The 24,838-nt window shown below is 37.1% G+C and overlaps 3 protein-coding genes across 4 annotated transcripts in view; 1 reads left to right on the top strand and 2 right to left on the bottom strand.

Moving 5' to 3' along the window:
* LOC145690616 (uncharacterized) overlaps nucleotides 1-6,417 on the bottom strand; it is a 36,936-nt gene extending 30,519 nt beyond the window's left edge. Inside the window, exon 1 of the mRNA XM_081765678.1 lies at nucleotides 6,332-6,417. The gene's annotated coding sequence lies outside the window, so the exon portion shown is untranslated. The remainder of the gene's footprint in view (nucleotides 1-6,331) is intronic.
* A 9,373-nt stretch (nucleotides 6,418-15,790) lies between these two features.
* Nucleotides 15,791-16,318, bottom strand: LOC145689443 (protein GVQW3-like). The gene has a single exon (XM_081763599.1). It carries the CDS (start codon nucleotides 16,316-16,318, stop codon nucleotides 15,791-15,793), a length of 528 nt encoding a protein of 175 aa, XP_081619725.1.
* A 250-nt stretch (nucleotides 16,319-16,568) lies between these two features.
* The window catches only part of LOC145690615 (uncharacterized), a 28,599-nt gene continuing 20,329 nt past the window's right edge, over nucleotides 16,569-24,838 (top strand). The window contains exon 1 of one of the 2 annotated variants that reach the window (XM_081765677.1): nucleotides 16,569-17,047. The gene's annotated coding sequence lies outside the window, so the exon portion shown is untranslated. Of the gene's footprint in view, nucleotides 17,063-24,838 lie in introns of both variants that reach the window. The other variant, XM_081765676.1, reaches the window with a different exon arrangement.

The raw sequence follows: 24,838 nt of genomic DNA, 5'->3' as shown, positions 1-24,838 counted from the left end.
TTCTTATATCAAACGAAAGAAAAAAGTTCTAAAAAACAGGTCAGAAAACGCCTCCATTCAGTGATAAATCGCCAATAATGTGAAACATGATGTCTTGAAACACCCTAGTTTCAAAATTATAAGACTTTTCGGAGGCGGATCAAGGAATTACATAGGCACAAGGGCTCTACCTAAATATCTATGTTTCCGAATACCAGTGCACCGAATTGTATAAACTAAGTTGAAGTACGAGGATACACTTTTAAGTATTGAGTATTCATTGCACGGATACCAGGGTGTTCCAAAATGCCATGTTTCGCACATATTGAGGTTTATAACTCTGAAAAAAGGCGTTTTCTACCCACGTTTATTAGAACCTTTTTCCTTCGTTTCATATAAGGAATCGTCTCTTAAATTTTTTGGTACTGAGTTGAATATCCTAGGGAATGGACAAAAATAAGGAAACACCTGAAAAATTGCACATTAACTTTACTAATAGCGAGTAAGACTACCTTTGCACACAGAACGGCCTGCAGTCGACATAGAATTTAGAAATAGAGGTCGCATACGATTGTCAAAGGAATGTTGTACCTTTCTTCCACCAAAGCAGCTGCAAGTTGTTGTGAACACGACGGTGATGGGTAGCGAGCTCGAACTTTGGTCTTTAACTGACCACAATGGCTCAATGATATTGAGGTCTGGCGATTGTGGAGGCCATGGTAGATGTGATACTTCATCTTCGTGCTCGTCAAACCAGTCCTGGACGACCAGGGTTCGCCCAAGTGGGCCCAGCCCGAAAAAACCCACCGGGTTTTTTCGGGTTGGACCCACCTGAAAAAAACCCATCTTAAAACCCACCTGGGTTTTTGACTTTTTTGTTAGTGTATTATTGGTATAACTAAGGTGATCACATTGAAAGTTACTTTTATCAGATTTTAAACTTTCTTTGGGCGAATTATACGCTTTCATGTTAAGATAGACAACAATATTCAACACAAGAAATTTATAAAGCTCTAAATGCACTGAATGAATGAATGAATGAATGAATAAATAAATAAATAAATAAAAAACCTCACCTTAGCTTGAGATAATTGTAGAACAAATTAATGTGCGGATTATGCTTATAGCCTATTTGAAGTAAAGTAAGCAATTGTATATTTTAGAAAATACTTTCCGTGAATAGTGTGTTTCCTGATTCGGCGCCGCCGAGGGACGTTATCCCTCATACGTTGACGGGTTTAAGGTCCTAGGTGCCGGTACTAACAGTAAATATGTAAATACATTAGTAAAACTATTAATATTATTTCTTACCTTTGATGGTAACAAAAGTATTCAGTAAAATTTGGTTTTCCAACAACAGTTAAGTTCAGTCATTTGTTGCTAGCCTTCAGATAAGCATTCTGTAGAATCAACACTAGCAATAACGTAAAAATTCTTGTCAAAATTAAGAAGCTTAATGCTCGGAGCTCCGAAGACTACGTAATGTTTACTATTTCAAGTGCTGCATTCAAACTTCAGTATTAATGGAAGTTTCGATGTACAGTGAAGCAAGCTGCATTTTCAGGGAAAACCCGTCGTGAAAGAGGTGTTCGGGAAATTCCCGCAATTGAACGCAAAGGATCGAAAGTGAACTTCAACAATAAGACCATTTATTTTATGTTGAAAAATAAACAAAATAGACAGAAAAATAGAATATTTAAGACATTTTGATGAATTATGTCTTTGTTTTAAGTTAATATAGCTATTTGGTATTCATATTTGGCGAACGTCACTGAAGATCCTAGGATGACTCGATCTACATTTGTTAGTTTGTCTGCCTTTACCACACAGTGTTCAACTTTCGGTCTTTTAAATTTTCAGGATACAAACCAGAGACACACTAAATTTTCTGTTTAGATTTTGGCAGCATACTAACGTAAAATTATAAAATGGCGCGCTTTTTTTAAAAATAGCTGATATCCACTGGCGAAAATCCCGGGGGGATGATGGGAACATACCCCCTACAATCTTGGAACTGTCCCCCTCAATAATCCGATTGGAAATGTGTCTTTTAGGAAGAAATGTGATGATTTATGTCCAACTGTCACAAAGGAAAGCGAGATGAAATTGATACCTCCCAGAATAAGCCTCAAATCTGACCGTCTCCCAGTGTTGAAGACAACTCTGATCCCCTACCCATGTTGTCCCGGAGTCCCACAAAGGGGACAAAATAGACGATATTATTATTGTTTTACAACTTTAAAGTCAGACTGGCAACATTGAAAACTGTTTACAGGAAATGATCATATTTGGATCATCCCTTGTAAACAGTTTTCAATTTTGCCAGTCTGATTTTTGTCCCCTGTGGAGGACGCCGGGACCGACATGGGTAGGGTGGTAGGTAACTCCACCGACAAACTTTGGGAGGCGATTCCTTAAATGAAATGAAAGAAAAAAGTTGTAATAAACATGGGATGAAAAACGTCTCCTTTCAGAGTTATGAGTCGCAAAAAATTCGAAAATTCACGTTTCGAAACGCTCTGTCTTAGAAACTACACGACCGATCCCAAGCAGTTTAAGGAATTACAAAGGAACTAGTATGCGCTCTATCTAAATATCCATGTTCCACCGTGGTCCGTTATCGGCAAAACGAACTGTAAAAAGGAAGTTGAGGTATAGGGATAATCCTTTAAGTACTAATGGCGCGTTCGTTTCGCCGATAACGGAGGATGTTAGAACATGGATATTTAGATAGATCGCATACTAGTTCCTGTGTAATTCCTTAAACCGCTTGGGATAGGTCCTATAGTTTCTAAGGCAGAGCTTTCGAAACATGATTTTTCGAATTTTCGGCGGTTCATAACTTTGAAAGGAGACGTTTCTCGACCTATGTTTATCAGAACTTTTATCTTTCGTTTCATATAAGGAATCACCTCCCAAAGTTTGTCGGTGGAGTTACCTACCACCATGTATATATACCGTCTTACCCGTCCCCCCAATGTTAAAGACAAATTTCCGCCGCTGCTGATATCCACGCTACAAAGCGCAACTTTAGGTCTTTCAAGTTAAAATTTTCAAAGTAGAAGCACGAGAGACTAAATTAGCTGTACATATTTTGGCGGCCTAAAGTTTCAAGATGGCGGCCATTTTTTAAAATAGTGGGTATCCATGCTACAATGTGCAATTTTCGGACTTTTAAAGTTGATATTTTGAGGGTAGAAGCACAAGACATTCTAAATTTGCTGTATAGATTTTTTCGGAAATCCAATATAAAATTTCAAAATGGCGGCAATTTTTTCAAAACAACAGTGAATAGAAAGTTGTTGCAAGTTCTGACAATGACACACATGAAATGTAAATCATATTTTAACATTTTTACCCCAAAGAGATTGAAATATTTCGAAAAAACCCAATTAAACCCGAAAAAAACCAATAAAACCCGAAAATACCCGAAAAAACCCACATGGGCCCAGGTGGGTTGGGTTTTTTCAAAAATACCCGGGTTTTTTCAAACCCTGTGGACGACGTTAGCTGTATGAACAAGGTCTCTGTCATTTTGAAAGACGGCATTACCATCTAGGAATAAAGTTTGCACCATGGGATGCAGCTGTTCACTCAAAATGGTTACGTAGTTCTTGGCAGGACATATCCATGCAGGGTGATGATGGGTCCGGCAAAATACCAGGATATGGCTGCTCAAGTCATCCGTGAACTACCGAGTGCTTCACTCTTGGTAACAGACAGTCTGTATCGTTCGCTTGTGCTGACGTTCTCCACAAGTAAACTCGGCCAGCAGTTGGAAACAACGTAAAGGAAGACCATCCGACCAGATGACAGTCCTCCACTGTCCAGCTTTTATGGGTGTTGTACCACTGTCTCCGTATACAGCGTGGTCAATAGTCATGAGTGGTTTGGGAATTGCAGATCTGCCATGAATACCCTGCTTGTGGAGTTCTATTCTGACTGTTTTGACGCTAATACGATTTGTAAGCACTGCATTCAGCTCAGCTGTATTTTTTGCGCCGTGATTATCTACTACTTGGTTATAATCCTACTCAATGTGTGTCTGTCTCTGTCACGCAAGACACACTTGGGTCCACGCTGGTGCTTCGCTGATGCAGTTTTCCCGGAACACTCGTAGGCAGTAATGATCTTCGAGACTGTGCCTCTTGATACATCAAACATTTTCGCTACTTTTGCCACGGAAGTTCCCGCCATAAGCGCACCCACAACTTACCCTCTTTGAAACTCTTGTCAGCTCAGACATGATTAACGGTACCCTGCAGGTCCGATCGCTGAACTGTAATCGCCCCATCTGTTCGATTGGCCAGGCTGTATACCTTACAGGATGTGCAGGTGACCATAGCGACATTTACCATTCAGACGGAAATCATATTTGAAATAGCTACCTCTTTTATAGCAAATGTTTCCACATTTTTGCCCATTCCCTATATATGTACAATTCGAAAATAAAATGAAGTATTAGTTTTTCTTTTTTAAAATTCGAAATGATCTCATCCCATCTATGACCCAAGTTATCGTTACTGTGGTTGAGTGGGGCTTTCGATTCTTATGAAGAATGATTTGAAGACATTTCAGTCGGTGCTAGTGGAACAAGAATGATGAAATTCTATTTCAGCTCCCTCGTGGCTAAGCAGGTAGCGTACGCGATTTTGACGTTGCAGACCTGAGTTCGATTCGCGGCGGGAGATCATGTGGTTTGGATTCCATGTTAAGATGTATGTTCATATCTTATATAGCCTCGCTGCTGAAAGGGACGCTAAACTAAAAAATGAAATGAAATATTATGTATTTTAGCGGGATATCAACTAACGAACTCTACCTAAAATAATAATAGCTAGGAAAGTTTTAATATGAGTTTCCAAGAAAAATCTTCGGTTATGTGTATACCCTCCGTGGCATCGCACCTACAACCTATGGACGCACTCTCGCACAAGCTCATCAGATTCACTCTTCCTGAACTGGAATAGATACAAATTTTGCTTCTGGTGATTACTTAGCGCAGACTGGTGCGTATTTTTCGCTTGAATAATCGCTTTTTGGCCCCATGAGTTTGCAGACATATTATTTATTTGTACGTAATCATTTTGATACATGCCAAGAAAATAACACCGTAGTATGCACTAGATTATCATTTACAGAAGGAAACACCACTTAATCGAAAACTCTACCTATAAAATAACAGGAATAAAGTTAACGGTAACTCAGCATCGTGAATTAAAACCTAGCGATTTCAGGGTCGTAAAATGTTAAAATCCTAAGAAATTAAAGTCATGGACCCAGCCTAAGTTATCAACATCTTTACATAAAGAAAAATATTTGCCAGTGTTCGAAGCTAAATATTTAATTTGTGGTAACTGTGAATAGATGACTACTATGCATTGCAAATTGCATTATTGATACTATAAATCCCTCGTAAAATGAGTCTAAAATAACAACTTTAACTTCCTAGTAATTTTCTGTACTGAGTATCAACTTTAACTTAACAAGGAATATGCTGTTCACTGGTCTGGTGGCTAATGCGTGCGCCTTTGATGTAGGTGGTCCCGCATTCGATTTCCAGTGGGACAGAACAAAAACTTTATCATAATTTAATTTCATTAGTCATTCGTTTACACTTGGCTGTAATAAAGGCAGAAAACAACGTGCCCTGCGGGGTTCTAACCCGCCTTAACTCGCTGGCGCTCGCTCGGCAATACTATGTGAATTAAATATTAAACTTTGCTACAGAAAAGAACCAACCTCGCTATTAACCTATATGGGAGGACCTGTGTTATAGAACCTTCCCCTATAATTGTTTCACACTTCAAATACTACACTTGTACATAAAATACTGGTTACCAACACTGTGAAAACTTCCTCCGAAAATGGAATTTAATATGAATCCTCTTTCACATGAACTCACTCATTTTAGCCGTAAAATTACAATTTTTATAACAGACTATTATTCATAAGTACCGCCTTATTGATGTTCACAACAGCTAGTAAGAGTAATTTAGACAAGGGTTTTCCGCTACCAATTCAGAACTAGAATATACACGACATTGATATATTATACGTAAATAAATCGGGTCACATTTGTGTAAAATGAACATGCCTACTCGAGCACTAAATTTATCAGAATAAAATTTAATAATAATAATAATAATAATAATAATAATAATAATAATAATAATAATAATAATAATAATTATACTGCTAATTTGTATTAAACCTTGCACATTTTCGATTTATTTATTACAATATTAACAATAAGCAATACATTTAGTTGTTTGTTATGTCAGTTATACTAAACTGCAATCTTCTACTTTGTTTCAGCAATATTAATTGAAAAAGAAAATAATAACACTACCCTAAACACAAACTAGAACTTCTGACACCAACGTACCGCCATAGAAACAAAAACAAAACAAGCCGGAAAACAAGATAGCCAAATAAGACAAACTTCACTAATGTAACAATTTGGTGCAAAGAAATTTCGGTGTTCCGAGTAAATTAAGGGATCCCTACAAGTTTCGGTTGGATTGTGAGTTCTCCAAGTGTAAATGATTGAGGACACATACCTTTGCATCAACACAACGCAAATTCTTGATATTCAGCATAAGAGTTAAATTGAATTTTTGATTTTTTTTTTCTTTCTTTTACGTTGCGTTGCTATACACAGAATTTTTGAGAAGACAGGTACGGAGTAGGGATGAACATTTTCTGATAAACACTTTTTCCAAAAATGAATTTTTCTAAAACGAAAAATATTTCGAACAACTGAAAACGAAACATTTCCAAGAAACGGAAAACAAAAATATCTTTTAAAAACGAAAGATGGATAATTCCGTAAAACAGAAAAACTGAATTTATTTCAGTTGTTAAGACTTCCAGTCTATATGCAGAAATATTTTAAAAGAAAAATGTAAATATGAACTGAGGATCATAAGTTAAGCAGCATAAGTTAAGAGTTATGTGAAATTATTTGATGTCTCCATTTTTTTCACAATTGTTCGCTGAGAACAGATCGATATTTGACGTGCAAGTAAAAGAATACCTGATATTGATCTCTTGTGAAGTCAACGAGAAATAGAACATTAGAAAGCATGAAATTGGAGTTTAATATGAGCATGAATTTTTACACATAAAAATTGAATTAGTTCATTTATCAATTAATTTGGATAAATAATTGAATAATAAGTTTTGTTAATTTTCCGCTTGATTAACTCTCTTTAATGGAGAAAAGGAGTGTAGATATAAACTGAGACCGTAAGTTGAGTGGCAAAGTTAATTGTGTGACGTTAGCTGATGTCTCTATTTCAGGTAGTTCTCCGTAGGGGGAGGGAGACTTGAACCTGGTCAGGTTCCCCTTGTTACGTCTCTTCTGCTCAGAAAAAAATCGTCCCTTCCACTCCGATATTTCATATTATTTTTCATTAAAAGTACGTATAATAGAATAGCACCCACGAAAAATTACCCGAACCGTTTTCAAAAATTTTATTATTGCATCAAATGAATTCCTAATTATGTTATTTATGCAATGGTATCGAAAATCTTACTTTAAAGAAGAGAATGCGAAAAGAGAGGAAAATAAGCAAAGAACATGATTCCAATGACTATATTATTTTGTTCTACCTACTGGGATTAGTGCCCATATCTGAGTCTGACTTTCTCTGCAAACCTAGCCTATATTCCTGTATAATAAATTCTCAAGTTAATATTGACATCTATCACATCTTCAGAATTTTAATAATAACTATGGTTATACAAAAATAACAAATACGTAATTCATGTATACTATCGGCAAGAGCACACATAACCTCTTCAAGTGCGGATGTTCATCTTTATTTATTTTGATAATGCCCACTTCGAACATCATATAAACATGGAAAAGATCCATAAAAATATAAATTTAACAAGTACCGTTCTGTCCTTGAACATAGTTGTCTTGTCTTTTCCTGCAATTAGGGCGAAGATTAGCTATTAAACAGGCTTAAATTGGATTGTTCAGAAAAGGGTAGAAATAAAATCTATAGGACGAATTCAAGACAAAAGTGACGTCAGATTTTATGTCACTTTCATTAAATAGTCTTGAACGAACAAGTCTCATGTTGAAGTTTTCTGTGACCGTGTAAAATGCGCTTTATTTTGTAATCGTGGCTATCTTTCCCGTATCTTAATGTAGCCTGAAACTATGGCTTAATGTGACCTGTTCCAACACCATCTTATCATGATAAGAGGGTGTTGCCTGTTCTGGGGTCGCTTTTGTGGCGTTAAGAAAAAGAAGAAATACTGATTTTGCTATTGCTATGGATGGCAATTAGCAACTCTGAAAATACATCTAAATACCCAGATTCTTCAGTGGGAGCTCCAATATTCATTGCTTCACAAAACATAACTTTGATATATACTTATAAACTAATTTTATCATTATCAATTTTTGAAGCAGAAGCTTTTGCTATCCGCCGGGCTTTATTATGTAAGGTAACAAAGAAAGTTCTATCGCTTTCTGTAGAGGTCTGTGTTCCATTGACCCCTCACACCGTGAGTTGAATGCGAATTGAGAAAAGGCGAAGATAAGTTGTTGGTGTGGGTATATTCTACATATTACCTGATTGTGGCAGTTCAATTACACCGTGAACTTGCGTAAACACAGGATGTACATGGGACCTCCACAGAGCGTTATAAGGGCGAGTATCCTGTACTAGTTCAAACTGGGGTTAAACGAAGCTGCAGGGAGAAGTAAGATATGCCAAGCCTTTGGTGAGGGTGTCGTGACTACGCGAACAGTGCAGCAGTAGGTTAACAAGTTTAATGACTGTGACGAAACACTCGAAAACGCACGACGTGCCCGAAAATCAACACATATACAAAATAAAGATCTTCAGGCAGGAATTGAAGCGAATATTCGCCAGATACGTGAGGAACTGGGATTACAATTCAGTGTGACTGGAGAAACCATTTGGTAGCACCTCTATCAACTTGGAAAGCACTATAAGTTGGGTTAATGTGTCCCATTTGATTTGACTCTGGGCCAAAAGACAAGGAGAGCAGACACCGTATTTCTTTGTTGTCTCGTCTAAGGAAGGAGCCATTTCTGGACAGGATGTTGACATGTGATGAGAAGTAGATCCTGTACGAAGCTCCACAGCTGGTGTGTCGACATCATCGGTTAGTATCCCATGAACCAGTTCCAAAATAGACGAAACCAGCACTGCACCAGAAGAAGGTCCTCCTGTGTGTTTGGTAGACTGTGCGGAGCATTATGCATCCGGAACTGCTAGCAGCTGGTCAGAGCATCAATGCAACTGTATACTGTTAGCAGTTGAACAGTGTCCAAAAAAAAACCTCAAAACTCTGGAGTCAGAACTTCTGAATTGCAAAGGGATTCTCTTGTTGCAGGACAACGCTAAGCTCCACGTGGCTAGGATGGGCCGGGACACTATTTTACACCTTGGATGGGAAACACCATTGCATCCACCATAATCCCCGATATTGCACCGTCCGCTTATCACTGTTCCATTCCTTGGACAATCACCTTCGAGGACGCCAGTTCAAATTCCTAGTAGAGGTGCAAAATGCACTTGATACCTTCTTCGCTTCACACAGGCAGGTAGCCAAGGGGGTTGCAGACCCCCTTCGAGACCAGAAATGAAAAAAATAAGGAAGGATGAAACAAAATGAATTGAGAAAAAGAAGGATCAGCATTAAAAATTAAAAACTACAGGCAGCTTTTGGTTACTCTTTCTTATGAGGAGATTTGTATCACTTGTAATACATGGTGACGAGGTGAGCGAGATATCCTGGAAGAGTCAGGGAATTTCTACATAAGTTACGGAATTCTCAAAATTTCTGCTAAAACATGTTATTTCAAAAACTATTTTCTACTCATCCTTTAAACTGTCATTTGGAACCGACAGTAGTTGACGAAATAATAAAAACAAAAATTTATGTGGAAAGAAAGTTCTGTTAGTATTAGATTCAACAGACAAAGAAACGCAAATGTTGTAAAATATTTTACAAGACATTATTGAGTATGTATTTTTTATAATAGTGAATATGTACTTCTTTATAATATTTGAGGTCATAATGAAAGGAAAATTGTTATATTTGAATAAGCAGAGGAAGGACGTAAATATTGTAAACAAAATCTTCTTCAATTTTTTTTATTGTCGTTATTTTACTCGAGATTTCTTCATAGTTTGTTATTAAAATGCTTACCAACATATCCTCATTTTATTGTCCTAATAAACCAATATATTTTGCTAGTAAAGTAGTTTAGATTCATCGAGCTAATTGGCCTTCAGAATTTCATGTCACGCCCCCCCCCCTTCCGTTACGAAATCCTGTATAACGAACCATTATATGTTCCAGTAAAATAGTTTAGAATGATCGAGCCCCTGGTGTGATGACCACAGTATTTCATGTCACGGACCTTCCCCCTTTCACGAAATCCTGGCTACGTGCCTGCTTCACAGCCCATCAAGTTCTACCGCGATGGAATCTATCGCCCTCCAGAACGTTGGCAGAAGGTCGTCGATGATGATGGGGGTTGTTATTTTATCTTCCAGGTACGTCTTAGGTGATATATCGATGTTCGGAGGTGGTATGTGAAAAAGAAACAGGACTTTCTTGTTTACCTTTATATATATCAACCAAGGATCTTATAAAATATAGGATCTGCCCTTACAACAAAATCTTGAAGCCAAACGTCACAGTTTCGCCACCCCTACTCTGCCCACTCCGCTCAATAAGATTGCAATATTTTGAGCCAACAATCATGGCGGAAAGAAAAGTAGCCAATCAGACGATGGCGAAAATGAGAGTAGCCAATCAAACTTGCCGATGCTCGGTTGTTTTTTGGTTTCATTAATTTAATAGGATAAAGATACATATCGGCAGATCCTCTATTTTATAACATCCTTGATATCAACAACATAATTTGTTTCTTGTATTTGTACAGATTCTCACCGTGTGTTACAAGCATTGAAGAATATTCATTGGAATGCAAAGGTAACATGGACCCTTTTAAGTATAAAACATTTATTTCAAAGGCTTAAAGAAAAATCTCCATACTTTTCTATTTTATGCACTCTCGCACAGACCTAGATACGTGGAACGTATTGATACCGTTGCAAAGAGTGCATGTAAAGACGAAAAACAAAGTTACATTAAAATTCCTTACTAAAGCTATTTCTATATTATAGGTCTACACGCTTTAATTGCAATATCACGCTGGCAACAAAATAACAAAGAAAGCCAGGACACTTTTATTGGGAAACAGCTGGAAATCATTCCCATAAACCCGGAGACTGTACAGCTCAGAGATGACGAGAAGAACCCTAGCAGAAGGAATGTGACGTAGGTATGGGCTCGCCCTACATTTGTACGGGGATTTCAAATTACACCACGGAACAGCACACAGATAACTACCCGGAGTAAGCATAAACCACACCTCAAAAACATTTCCCCTTCGTTGACCTTTCCCGCTTCCCCTATTTTAGGGTTCTTCTCGGCATCTGTGATAATTTGCCAAGAAAAGAAATAATTACATATTATAGAATACTTTTTGGAACTTCACTCCAGAGAATTATTACAAATCAAGAAAAAGGATACTTACCATTGTTAGTGTGATAAGAGTATAGGTACCCTTGACCACATTTTATTTAAATGTAGCTTCTTACAATCAAATAGTTTCCTATTTCTTCAAAAATTAAATCAAATTCTTGGAATGGGACCCTTTGCTTAAAAATTAGCCTATATCATGGTATCATACAATTAGAAGGCAATTCGTTATATGATTCATTTTACTTAATTGCATAAGTTTATTTAAAAATGAAATAATTGAATTTTAAAAAATAGATAATAACATAAAAAGGAATCCATGTGCAGTTTTAATGTACGAATCTATAGTAGTAGTAGTTCGGGATGCACGCGAGACGAGACGAGACGAGAAATGGAAAAGTCTCGTCTCGTCTCGCAGCCTCAAATGTTGGTCTCGTCTCGCGTCTCGCATAAAATTTTGACTCTCGTCTCGCGCGAGACTTTCTCGCATGGTCTCGCATATATTCTGGTCAAAATTTTGCAATGTGTTATTCTATGGCTGTTAATGAATGATGATGTGATATTCTGTCCGAAGGCAGGTATTTGATCTAAAAGTCCCTTGGCAAGCTGAATCCTTGGTGGTTTGCCATTCCTTTCCATGGGATGAATGTTCATAACATCCTAAGGAGATGGAACCTAAAGTTCAACATGGTATCCGAACTTATGTCCCCTCCAAATTAAAAGAAAAGTTGTGCTGGAATTTGATTCCTGGACCATTAATTTTCGACAAATCAACCCTTTCCGGTACCCGGCTTTTTTTGCTATGTTTTAGACTTAAGCAGCTACTGCATCGTCACTATTTATCCTAGGATCATGGTTTATACCTCATTCTCTTCAGAATGAAGCTGGCTTTCAAATGGTACCACTTGCATGCTCATACCATATACCAGTAGCGGGAAAAATAATGTCAAAGGGAAAATTACGGAGGGAATTTTTTCTCGCACTTTGGGCCCCTCTGGAGCGGCCCTGTGTGAACGTACCCATATAAAAAATCTGATAAATAGTACTTGGTATACTAAATGTGTGTGCCAAATTTCAAGTTTCTATCTTGAATAGTAAGGGCGGAAGAAATTTTATCAGGAATTCCCACCATGCCCCAAATTACCGTAAAACACCATGATCTCAGGTAAAAAAATTCCTGAGACATCCCTAATTACCCTAGGGTCATGTTTCGCCCATCATTCCATTCAGCTTAGAACTGCCTTTCAGGCGGTATGACACATGTCTACATCATGTATCTAAGGCGGGAAAATCCCGAAAAAAAGGATTTTTGGGTCTAAATATCCTTTTTTCAACTTTTAGCCCCTCTGGGTCCCCTGTTTTAACGCAGAGATCTGAAAAAATCTGATAAATACTACTAATTGGACTGATTTTTGGGTCTAAATATCCTTTTTTCAACTTTTAGCCCCTCTGGGTCCCCTGTTTTAACGCAGAGATCTGAAAAAATCTGATAAATACTACTAATTGGACTGAATGTTTATGCACAATTCCAATTTTCCAGGTGCAAAAGTAAGCCCGCCAAAAAAAAATATATACCGACAATGTAACATATTCCCGTATACGGAGGGAAATTTTTAAACATTCCCTGAGACATCCCTAATTACCCTAGGATCATGGTTTACACATCATTCTCTTCAGAATAGAACTGCCTTTCAGGCGGTACCATTCACTTGTCTCCATCGTGTATGTAAGGCGAGAAAATCTCGTGAAAGGGATTTTTTGATAAAAATTTCCCTTTTTCAACGTTTAGCCCCTTTGTACTCCCATTTTTTTAACACAGAAGTACGAAAAAAATCTCGTAAATACTCCTCGGTGGACTAAATGTTTGTACACAATTTCAATCTTCTAGGTGCAAAAATAAGCCCGCAAAAAATAATACCGAAAATGTCCAAAATTCCCCTATACAGAAGTACATTTTCATAAAAACTCCCTGACAGTTCCCTAATTACCCTAGGGTCATGTGTCGCACATCATTCTCTTCAGAATAGAACTGCCTTCAGGCGGTACTATTTGCTTGTCTCCATCATGTATCTAAGGCTGGAAAATCGCTAAGAAAGGGAATTTTTGGTAAAAATATCCCTTTTTTCAACTTTTTGCCCCTCTGGATTCCCCCCTGTTTTAACGCAGAAAGCTGAAAAAATCTGGTAAATACTACTCGGTGGACTGAATGTTTGTGCAAAATTTCAATATTCTACGTGTAAAAATAAGCCCGCCAAAAATAATGAACATAGACCGGCCCCGCAATATTAAAAGAATTTATATATTTTAGAATTATGACGTCATCACCTCCTATGTCTCGACGCAGGAAGGTGTGAAACCATACGTAAGGTCTTCTACAATGCCTCTGGACTAGAAAAAAAAAAAAGAACCGGACGAAAAAGCTTAAATAGGAGAGTTATAACGCAATGTACCATGAAACACCCCGTATGGTACAGATTGTACCATGGGATCCTCAAAGGGTTAATAGCATAATTTACAACAAAACCAGCATAAATTGTTGCTGGATCCAACATTGTTTTCCAGCTTAGAGGTCTCCAGCAATATTTGGCTCTTCTAAAATATCGTCGCCACTATCAACATTTACACGTTTTGGTCGTTTCCTTGAAAGGTGATTTTCCATTATAAAAATGTTTTTATACCACCAAAAGCGCTTGTAGACAACAAAAGAACTCCTCACAACACAATAAGACCCAATTCTTTTGGTTCGTTCGCGCTTGTAGCAATGTTGCATTATCGCATTTTATCAACTTTCGCTTTCAACTTATATAGTGTTGCCATATCTAGAAAATAAAATTACTGACAGATATAGGGCCATTCCTACCATCTCGCATTAAACCTATAGGGCCATCCTACCAAACCAGTGTTTGAATTAAACTTCCGAACTAGAGGGGGATGTTTTTGATAAATATATAGAAAGAAAATACTTATTCCATGTAAAAATATCATGTTATTTCTGCGAGCCGGACCCGGTATAAACGTTGACGAGAGGGGATTTCCCCGCCATCCCCCAACATTAATCGCTAGTAGTAATGTGAAAAAGATAGAAACAACAGAAATATCACATTTTGCAGCAATAGGGAGTCTTATTCGCTTTTCAGACCAAAAAACAAGTTCATGTATTCGTGCGCGCCCGCGTGTATGTGTTTGTGTCGCTAAATAAAGTCCTAAATCGGTGTTGTAATAAATTTCCAATTTACAAAGCTTTTCTTTTTTAATGTTGTTTAGAAACTAAAGAAGGTTTTAATTCTGAAAATCAACCTTGAATAATAATAAATCTCATAAAATGTCTATTGCCCCAATCACTTTTTTGTTCCTGGAGGCATTAACGCTCAACTTAGAAAATTCAATAAATGTAAAATCACTAAATATATAATTACATGTAATTCATAAATGTTGCGAGACTGCGAGAAATCTCGCGAGACTTCTCGTGCGAGACTTAACTGAGTCTCGTCTCGCGTCTCGTCTCGCATGGTTTAGTCTCGTCTCGCGTCTCGCATAAAATTTTCAGACTTCTCGCGTCTCGCGTGCATCCCTAGTAGTAGTAGTCAGGGGCGGTTCCAGGTGGTGATCGGGGCGCTTGCCCCCCCCCAGAAGAGGTAACTCTTATTTTATGTATAAATAAAACCCATTCCAGAGTTTGGAGTAATTTAAAAGTAGTTCTAAGTGGCAGTATTACAACCCACCGCCCCCTCCCCAGAGGTACGTCCTGGATCCGCCCCTGGTAGTAGTACGAGGGGGTGCTGATAAGTTCTTAGCTTTAGTAAGAAAAATAAGACAAAATTAAATTTATTTGATGGATTTATTCAACATACTCTCCCTTCAATTCGACGCATTTTTTTGCTTCGGGCCTGCAATTTATTTAGGCCCTCTAAATAAAACTCTTTTGGTTGGGTGTCAAACCATGAGTTTACCGTTGTAATTGCTTCAGAAATGGTGGCAAATTTTTGCCCCTTCAAGTGTTTCTTTAAATTTGGGAATAGATGGTACTCTGATGGGACCAGGTCAGGTCAATATGGTGGGTGGTGCAAGTTTTCAAACCCTAAGCTAGCCAATTTTTAAATCGCAACATTGCTCTTGTGAGGAGATGCGTTGTCTCGAAGGTAGACAACTTTTCGGGACAACTTTCCACGGCGTTTTTGCTTCAGCTCTGAGTGAAGTCTTTCCAGTAATGATGCATAGTAAGCTCCGGTTATGGTGTTACCTTGTTCTAGATAATCAACAAATATTACCCCATCCTTATCCCAAAAAACACTGGCAAGAACCTTTGAACTTGATTTTTGCACACGAAAATTTTTGGCTTCGGTGAACCACTGTGACGCCACTCTTTTGATTGTTCCTTCGTCTCTGAATCATATAAATAGATCCATGTTTCATCTTCCGTGACCAAACGTTCCACAAAATTAGTCCCTTCCTGCTCAAAACAGCTCAAAACCTCTCTTGCACGCTTTTGATCGGCTTGCAAACATTTCGGCACCCATTTGGCAGAAAGTTTGTTCATGTGCAAATGATCGCGAACAATGACACCAACGCGTTTACGGGATATACCTAGGTCCTCTGCTATACTTTTAGCAGAAATTCGTCTGTCTGTGAGAATTATTTCATGAACCTGTTCAATGATTTCTGGCACAATCACTATGGATGGTCTCCCAGGGCGGGGGTCATCTTCAGTGCCAAAATGGCCTGTCTTAAATTTCACAACCCAGTTCTTCACTGTGGCATAACAAGGTGCATGGACCCCCAATGTTTGTTGCATCTCACCATGGATCGTCTTTGCAATTTTCCCTGGAGTAAGAGGAACTTCATCACCGTTCGACTCTCAACGTTGTTGAACTTGTTGGGCTGCCCTGCCATCTCACTCTCACCTTAAAAAAAAAAAAAAAAAAAAAAAAAAAAAACTTTCTTTAGTACCAATGTTTTAATATTTCGTCACAAACATATAGACACATGTGTAGCTTTAAAAAACAAACTATAAATATCGGAAGGGGGCAAAGCTAAAGACTTCCCACCATCCCCTTGTAGTAGGAGAAGCGGGTTAGAAGCCACGCAGGGGATTGTTATTTTTTGTTCTCGACTTACAAACTTACAAATTACAAACTTTTCCAAATTTTTCTGTACATTTTACGATTTGTAGATCCGTATAGTAAAACTGCATGGAAGGAATATAAATTTATTTTTTAAAAAAACCTTGTTATATTCAATCATGTTGAAGAAGATAATTCTATACAGAGGAAGGAATTCTCATGATGACAAAGTGTGTTACCCGAAATACTCCTTCACCTGTCTTGAAGAATATTGGAAATTTGTGGAAACAACCATTTGAGATTATCATAACCTATGAAGACGGGGGCATCCATTGAAACTTAATGAAGGAGAAAGAAAGAAAGAAGAACGCTGACAGTTTGCAGAATTCAATTTATCATTGTATCTTTTCAGTATGAAATAAGCTAAATGAAAAGTGTTATTTCATATACCTCGTAGAAAAGTAATTATTTGTATTGTGAGTAAATTAAGTTGTATGCATTGCAATGCTTGCATGAAAAGTAAAGTACTGTGTTTCAGAAGTTAACAATGTTGAAAAATACCGGGGTTAACTTTACAATGCTCGCTCCAGCTGGTGTACTCACTCAGAAACGAGGAATTACACTTTTTTAATTTTATGAAAAGGGGTTAAACTTCCTTAAATTTAAGCTAATCCGTTCCTACCCCTGCCCTACTTATTCCTATTTTACTCTTCTCTACTCTACCCTGCTTTACTATACCCTTTTAAAGCGGTCTTACTCATCGATGCACAGCTGGAGCGTGTAATGTAAATTTTACCCAAATACCATAAGTTTACAGTATACGGTCATAAGAACGTTTTCAATAAATAAATCGCAGAGCAAGCAATGATTTTGGTGTAGATTAAGAATAGTTCGTCAAATTAAGAAAATATTTTGTGTCACTTTTCTTGCTCTAACTGCTTTAAGTCACTCTGGACTATTCCCACTCTAGCTCATTGTCAAATAATTGCGTATAGATTGATAATATGCATGCAAGCTGATATGCATTAGAGATGGTTAATGCTATCCTATTTTATGCAATTATTTCATTACGAAATTCACTCGTAGTGTTTAGAAAGTTTCTTAGGGTAGGCGTTTCATGCAGAGGTTTTAGAGCACTTGCCCACATCTATTGAGTTATAATAAAGAAAATAAGCAACCTAGCTACTAATCCGCCTGTACTTGCTATCGTTCGCTCGGTATTACTGTGTGAATTAGTATTGAGCTTTGATAAAGAGAAGTACTAACCTACCTTTACATATGTGTACGAGCCAGCATTCTAGAACCTTCTCGAGATGCATTCATGGTTCAGATTTAACTAAAGGTGACTTTTGCTGACTGGTATAAATACGGGTTCAGACTTAACGTCGTAAGTGCGACTCTGCTAGAAACACAAATCAATTTGTGCTAGGTGGTCAGTAAAAGCAAGAATGTTATTTAAATGAGTTAAGGTAGCCGCATTAACGACGGAGAGTATGAGCAAAAATAGTGCGTAGAGTACTTATAATGGTTTGACGTATGTGATTCAATACTTGTGGGTAGTCCTGGATTGATTTCCAGTCGATAAAGGTGTAAATGCTCTTTCAAACCAGCCATCCTGAGAGGTTTTTCTCATTCACACTACGCAAATGGCAGGATAGTACCTAACAATAATCGTAGGTCGCTTCCTTCTTTTCCCAATCCCTCGGGTAGTGTAATTTTCTAGGGACGTCATCCCTTTTACGTAACGATGCCGAAAGGCCAAAAATCTAATCCTAATCCGTGTATTTTGAGCCATTAGTATACCGGTAACTCAATTTTTTTAATAGTTGAGGGAAGTGCAGCAAAATACTGTAAATAATTTATTTAAAAAAATAAATTTCAATGCTGTTTTTCTCTTCGAATATTTCAGAAACTCGGAGCTCCTCCGTGGCTAAGCGGTTAGCGTACGCGCCTTTGGCACGGGAGACCCGGGTTCGATTCCCGACGGGAGCTCATGTGGTTCGGATTCCACGTTAATCAGTAGGTCCACGTCTGATATAGCCTCGCTGCTGAAAGGGACGTAAAACTCAATCAATTTCAGAAACTCGGTACTACACTGATTTTTTAAATGAGATATACAGTCATGTAACAGATGGAATTTTGAGAGGTCCTCGTTCTATGCCGATTTCTAACATGAATATTTAAAGGCACTAGATCTAATATAAACACTCCAAGCTCTGCGTATACACTACTTAATTTTTTCACAAATTATTGTACAATTTAGAACCAGAAAAGAAATGATGTTCAGTAATGAGTTTTGAAATTAATTTGTAATTTCTTCCGTAGAGGCAATATGATTGCAATGTATTTAATTATAAAATGCCCCAATGATATACTATTAAGATCACGTTTTACTTTGCGATGTCACATACTGATTTTGCGATATGACGTCACAAGTTTGAGAATCGTCTATACTTTACAGATTGTGTCACTGATTTACTTTCGAAAGATCTCAACTCAAACTTGGAATTGTGTTGGCTGTGGAGATCTAGATAAGCCCGATATAGAATGAAGGTTCTCATCTACTGTAAACACTCCATACTCAGTTTACATACCGTAAAGTGATTTCCGAAATTAGCTTTTAATAGGCATGTTAAATCAGTATGTGATATATTTCATTTTGGCAATATGAATGGGATACAATTCAGTTCATATGGTAGTTAAATATTGTTAAAACTTGGAATTAGTAACTTAAAAAAAAAAAAAAAAAAAAAAAAAAGCAGTAATTTGACTTTGGAAACGGACTTATCTGTGTGGTTATTGTTATACCGCTAATAACTTTTTTTTTCGAATACTGGAGAGAAGTGCAACATAATGCTGTAGTACTTTATAAAACAGATACATTTCAATGTTGTTTCACTTGAAACGATCGATGCATACTTCAGTAATTCAATACTACATTTAGTTTTTCTTAGAATCAGATAAATAACCACGTAAGAGGCGGAAGAGAGGTCTGAGTTTTATGCTGAGTTCCAGACATGAATATTTAAGGGTAGCAGGTCTAATGTAACAACTCCAAACCAGTGGTTCAGAATTGTGTTTATCTGGTGCCTTCCTTCGTGAATCTTTTATACTTTCTCCCGTTCTCCGTCAAGCTCGTTGGTTTTACATGCTTTCTGTCAAGAGTTGCCATATTTCAAAAATGAAAATATAGGACACTACTAAAATTACGAGAACCTTTGAAATGCTTAAGATGAAAAGTGTTATATATACTCATTTACTTTCTTCCATTAGATAGAGTTGCTAAAATATTACGTAATCACATTTTTAGTCATTTTAGTAGACCATCTCGTCTCTAGTTAAGCAAACGTAAGCACATGACTTACCCCTTTCCCCCTAGTTAATGTTTTTTTGGTTTTTGTCTGTTTAGCTCATGCAAGGCATGATGTTTTCTTTCACACGTTTTGTGTGTTTGTCTTGTATCCGTTTGTTAAGAACGGTTAATTCATTGGCAATATGTTCGGGCGGCGTTTGTTCTCTTCAAAGAACTTCTTTCGTTGAATGTTTACTTTATTTTTGTTATTTTTAACAAACTAACAACTCGCATGTCTGCTTACGTCAGAAGTTGAAGAGAATAATTTTATACCTAATCCTGTGAAAAAAGCAAACTATAATATTATCTTCCTGTCTTCTTCGCTGAAATCCGGGACATGTAAGCGTCCCGAGAAATATTTTCGAGACGCAAATCTCGATTCCGGGACAAGTGGCAACCCTATTTCTGTCTTTCCTCTGCGATTTGAGATACAGCATTGAATTCTGAATTCTCCATTAATACTCGTAATAATACACTGGCTCACAAAAAATGAAAATAAGCACCTGTAAGGAATGGTCTGAGGCCAACTTAATTTCCTACAGTGCATTTCGGCGGGTACAGATGATTTAGAGTTATAGTGATTTGCGATGACTAGAATGGTCAATAGAATTGTGCATTAGTGTTGTCACCATGACACGGTGTTATCAGGCATGAAGGGGTATATAAGTAGTGTGCGCAGCGTCAGGCGGTTATTGAACACTGAGAGAGCACGGACAATGCCTCGTACGCGTGAGTAGCAACGTTACCAACACTTGGAAATTTTGAAACGGGCTTCATTGTGGATCTGCATATGATCAACTGGTCGAATCGTGCAGTACCCAGACATGTGGGGCATTATAAAGTTACAGTGGCCTGATATTGGATTGACTTGGGGAAACCACACGCATCTTTCAAGTTCGACTAAGTTTGACCACGCCAAGGGAGGGTCGGCGCATTGTGCCACAAGCACATTGTAACCCTTTCACAATTGCGCCCTGTATCCAGGTACAACTAATTGACTCACTACAACACTCCGTGTCATCCCTCACCATTGGTTAGAGATTACTAACAGCCGGATTACTGAATCGCCATCCCATTCGTAGATGCCATTAACGCCGCAACAGATGCAGCTCCGTTTGGTGTGGTGCCATACCCGAAAAGCATGGATAGCAGACCAGTAGCGTAGCATTTTCAACCATGAATTTCAGTTCGTACCATCGTTTGCAAGAACGGCTCCTCCAAAGAGAGAGAGGACATACCAATGTTACTCCTTCCATCATGATGTGGGGAGGCATCGCGTATGACTTCAGGTCATCTCTGGTAACGACACAGACATCCTGAGTTCTCGTGTGTTGCCATAAGACAGAATCCTGGTAGTACCTTTCAACAGGACAACGCACGTCCACACATAGCATGTGTGTCTATGAACTAACTGTATTGTTCTTTCGTCAGCGTGCAAGCTCTCGTTGTTTCATGTTTTCGATGATCATCAGTTCAAGTCTCGTAGTCTGCGATAAAGCTTTAATTATTATTATTATTATTATTATTATTATTATTATTATTATTATTATTATTATTATTATTATTAAAGAAAGATACTTATTTCTGTCAATTCTTTAATCAATAGTTTGGCCCAAAAATGTTTCCTAGTATTATCCCCTTCATTCTAGTTTCTCTAATATTTGCAAATAACTCGGAATTATGTCTTTTGAAGTGATAGCCGATTGAAAATGAAACTGAAATTAAAAATTACTATTAAGAGTCGTTGTATAGTTAAATGAAGAGAGTAGCTAGAAATTATTTATTCTAAATAAACCGTTGCTAATGAATGGAATGCAATATTGAATCTTCAGATAAAGTAATAATTTCCAATGATTACATCGTCTCAATTATCGAGTTATTGTGGTCTGCCTGTATACTTACGATCATGTACAATAGTTAATGCCGTTTTCCTTATTTCACTTCCAAGAAATAAGCGTTATTCTGAAAGATGAAAAACGTTTAATCAAAGTTTGATACTTTTTACGAGTTTTCTTATGAAAATTCATACATATGTACCAATCATGTCTCATCAAATAGTAGAAGTTGTTTTTTGCGCACTTCAACAATGAAAATATGTAAGATATTGTAGGCTAACTCACCTGTTCAGTTGTGGGTTTCGTTCCGTAAGATGAATAATTTCACTAATTCGTCTAGTGATGACAGACAGCTTGTAATTTCGTATTCCATTTCAAAGTATTTGTTCTGTTACTTCATTAAGCAGTCAGATGTCATCGAGAAAGGGAGTTCGAATAAAATTTCAATTTAAAGAAAACCAAAACTAATTCATATCTATATCTATAAGATAAATATGAAGTCAAGTAACATCTGTATTGTAAGTAATATCAGGGCCGGACTGGCTACGTCGAGGACCCCTGACGCTGATAGCTGCTTGGGCCCCCAAACTGTTTGTAACATTATTTTACATTTAAATTGTAAATCACTGTTAGGAAAATGTAAATGTGCTAGTAACTTTCTGTAATGATCCATTTCCGTATTACCACTAAAACCAGACTCACAACCAAAGTTTAAAATGTTACATTTAAAATATAGTTTTCTTACACACCAAAGAAATCATACATACGTAAAATACAAATGTGATATTATTCTATTCAGCCTATTAATGGATAATAGTTACATAGCACAGGCTATATTTCCATAACTGCAAGTTCCGAAAAGGTAAGAAATATTTTCTAGGAACACAAAACTGATCAAGAATCAATACAATAATAGAAGATTAATGGTTTTCACGTTACACTACTTATTTTAATAACTTCAATTTCAGTTCGTCGCTTGATTTGGCTATTTCATCAGTCACTAGATCTTTGTTAATATTTGAAAACAAGTCTCTTTCAACTGCAATAAGTATTAGAGGAGGAAGCATCTCGTTGGTCATAGAGGACATTAAGCGATTGTTCACAATTTTTAGTTTGGAAAAATCTTCTCGCAAGTTGCTTGCGTACTGGGTAGAGTCATTATACATTTTAATGTTGAATACAAATTTGGAAAGAGACCTGACTGGGAAGAAAGCTCGTAAACAATTTTGAATGCACACGATAAACATTTTGATCACTTCTTCTCTTGGCTGTGGTATTCGTATAGAAGTTCATCACATTGTTCGGCGTTAACATCTTCACTGTTTTCATCATCTTCCTTTGCCTTTGAGGGGCTTTCAGTTTGTAGAAATGTGGAGTAATATACAGCAAACTGCTTCACTTCTTGTATAAGTTTCGATCTACTGCATTTCGTAAGTGCGCAGACTTTCTGAAACACATTTTCAAGGATTTCTTCGTTGGTTAGAATCTCGTCATATTTTTTTGGGGTCTAACCAAAACCAGTCAATCAAAATATCCTTGTTTCGGATAAATCTGTCAGAAATGCTGTTTACAATCGAATCTAAAATATTGAAATATATTGTTTTCAATTTTAGAATCGGAGAAATCCGCCTACTATCATCTTCAAAGAGTTCACTACTCAGTTTTTTCCTTTGTGGGATTATTTTTTCTCGAAGAGAGGTTTCTGTTTCCATTTTGGCGTCCTCGTTAAAAAAAAAAAATCCAATTTCTTTATAAATTTTTCAAAGTTGTCATCTATTCTTTTTTGGTTTACATGACTCAACAAGTTATTTACCAAATGCCATGCTTTTGAATAATCTAGTGTTTCGCTGTGCAGTAACACTGACACAGATGACGTCACAGAAAAAAGATCCAACAAAACAAATACTACAAACAAATTTTCAAATTTTTCATTGCCAAATTAGTTTTGCAATCAAAATTTCCATTTATCAGTTCTAATAAAACTGAAAAGAAGTTTGCAAACTTACATGACTGAAATTTATCTTTTTGTAAATCAAAATCAACAATGGCTTGAAGGGCCTTATGTTTGCTCCACCATCGTGTAGCACCTATCTTCTGTAATCTATACAATTTTTCTGACCTTGCTTGACGCCTCTTTGTCCCTTTTTCCGAAACAGATATCTTGTATAAGTGGTTCATTAAGTTGCAGATTCTTCTACAAGGCCAAACAAATTTTCTGCTTCAGGACAATTGATAGTTGAGTCAGCCACTACTAAATTTAAAACATGGCTCATACAATAAGTGTAAATTATATTAGCATTGTTAGCTTTGAAATGGGCCTGAAGAACCTTGTAGCATCCTTTCATATTTCCTGAACCGTCGAAAGAGCAAACAATAAGATTTGATGTAGAAATTCCGTGTTTTTCCAGTTTACTTACGACTTCATTGTAAATGCATTCTTCACTCGAATCCTGTATGGCAGACAATTCCAGGAGTTTTTCATAGGTTTTCTCTTGAAAAACGTATCTAACACAAATAGCTAACTGTTGTATTACTAAAATGTCTTAAGTACTGTCTACCATAAAACTAAACCAAACATTCTCATTAAGATCTCTCAAAATAAGGTTTCTCCCCTGTGATGCTACAATTTTCACCATTTTATTAATAAATTTTTTGGACAAAAAAGTTAGAAGAGATCCTCTTTCAACCCGACGTCTTCCTGATTTGCAGCGTATTTCATGTTTATTCGAAGAAGACAACACTTTCTGTTTACTTTCCGTAGTGAATTTATCAACGAGGGATTTTCAAATGGCGTCATATTCTGACACTAATAATACTAACTGTAGGAAATTTCCATGGTGGTTCTCAGAAACAAGGGAATAAGCTCCTTCATTTTTATCACCCCTGTATGCTAATCCTTGCCTACCAATAAACAGAATAATATCTATCAACCTCTTTAGAACTAATCTATGGAGTTTCTACTTCATGTTCCCTTTCAATTGATTTACGTTAATAACGGTGTCAATATCACCTCCTCTACAAGAAAATTTTAAGTATCTAAAATCCAGCAAATGGTTTCAAGAACT

Source organism: Thermobia domestica, chromosome 7 (genome assembly GCF_964235325.1).
Source record: "Thermobia domestica chromosome 7, izTheDome1.hap1.1, whole genome shotgun sequence".
In the NCBI taxonomy this organism is placed as follows: domain Eukaryota; kingdom Metazoa; phylum Arthropoda; class Insecta; order Zygentoma; family Lepismatidae; genus Thermobia; species Thermobia domestica.
This window is presented reverse-complemented; position numbering and strand designations above follow the sequence as displayed.

What these genes read in the sequence shown, in the direction of transcription:
- LOC145689443 (XM_081763599.1), bottom strand. Translation starts at nt 16,318, where the DNA reads ATGCAACAAACATTGGGGGTCCATGCACCTTGTTATGCCACAGTGAAG.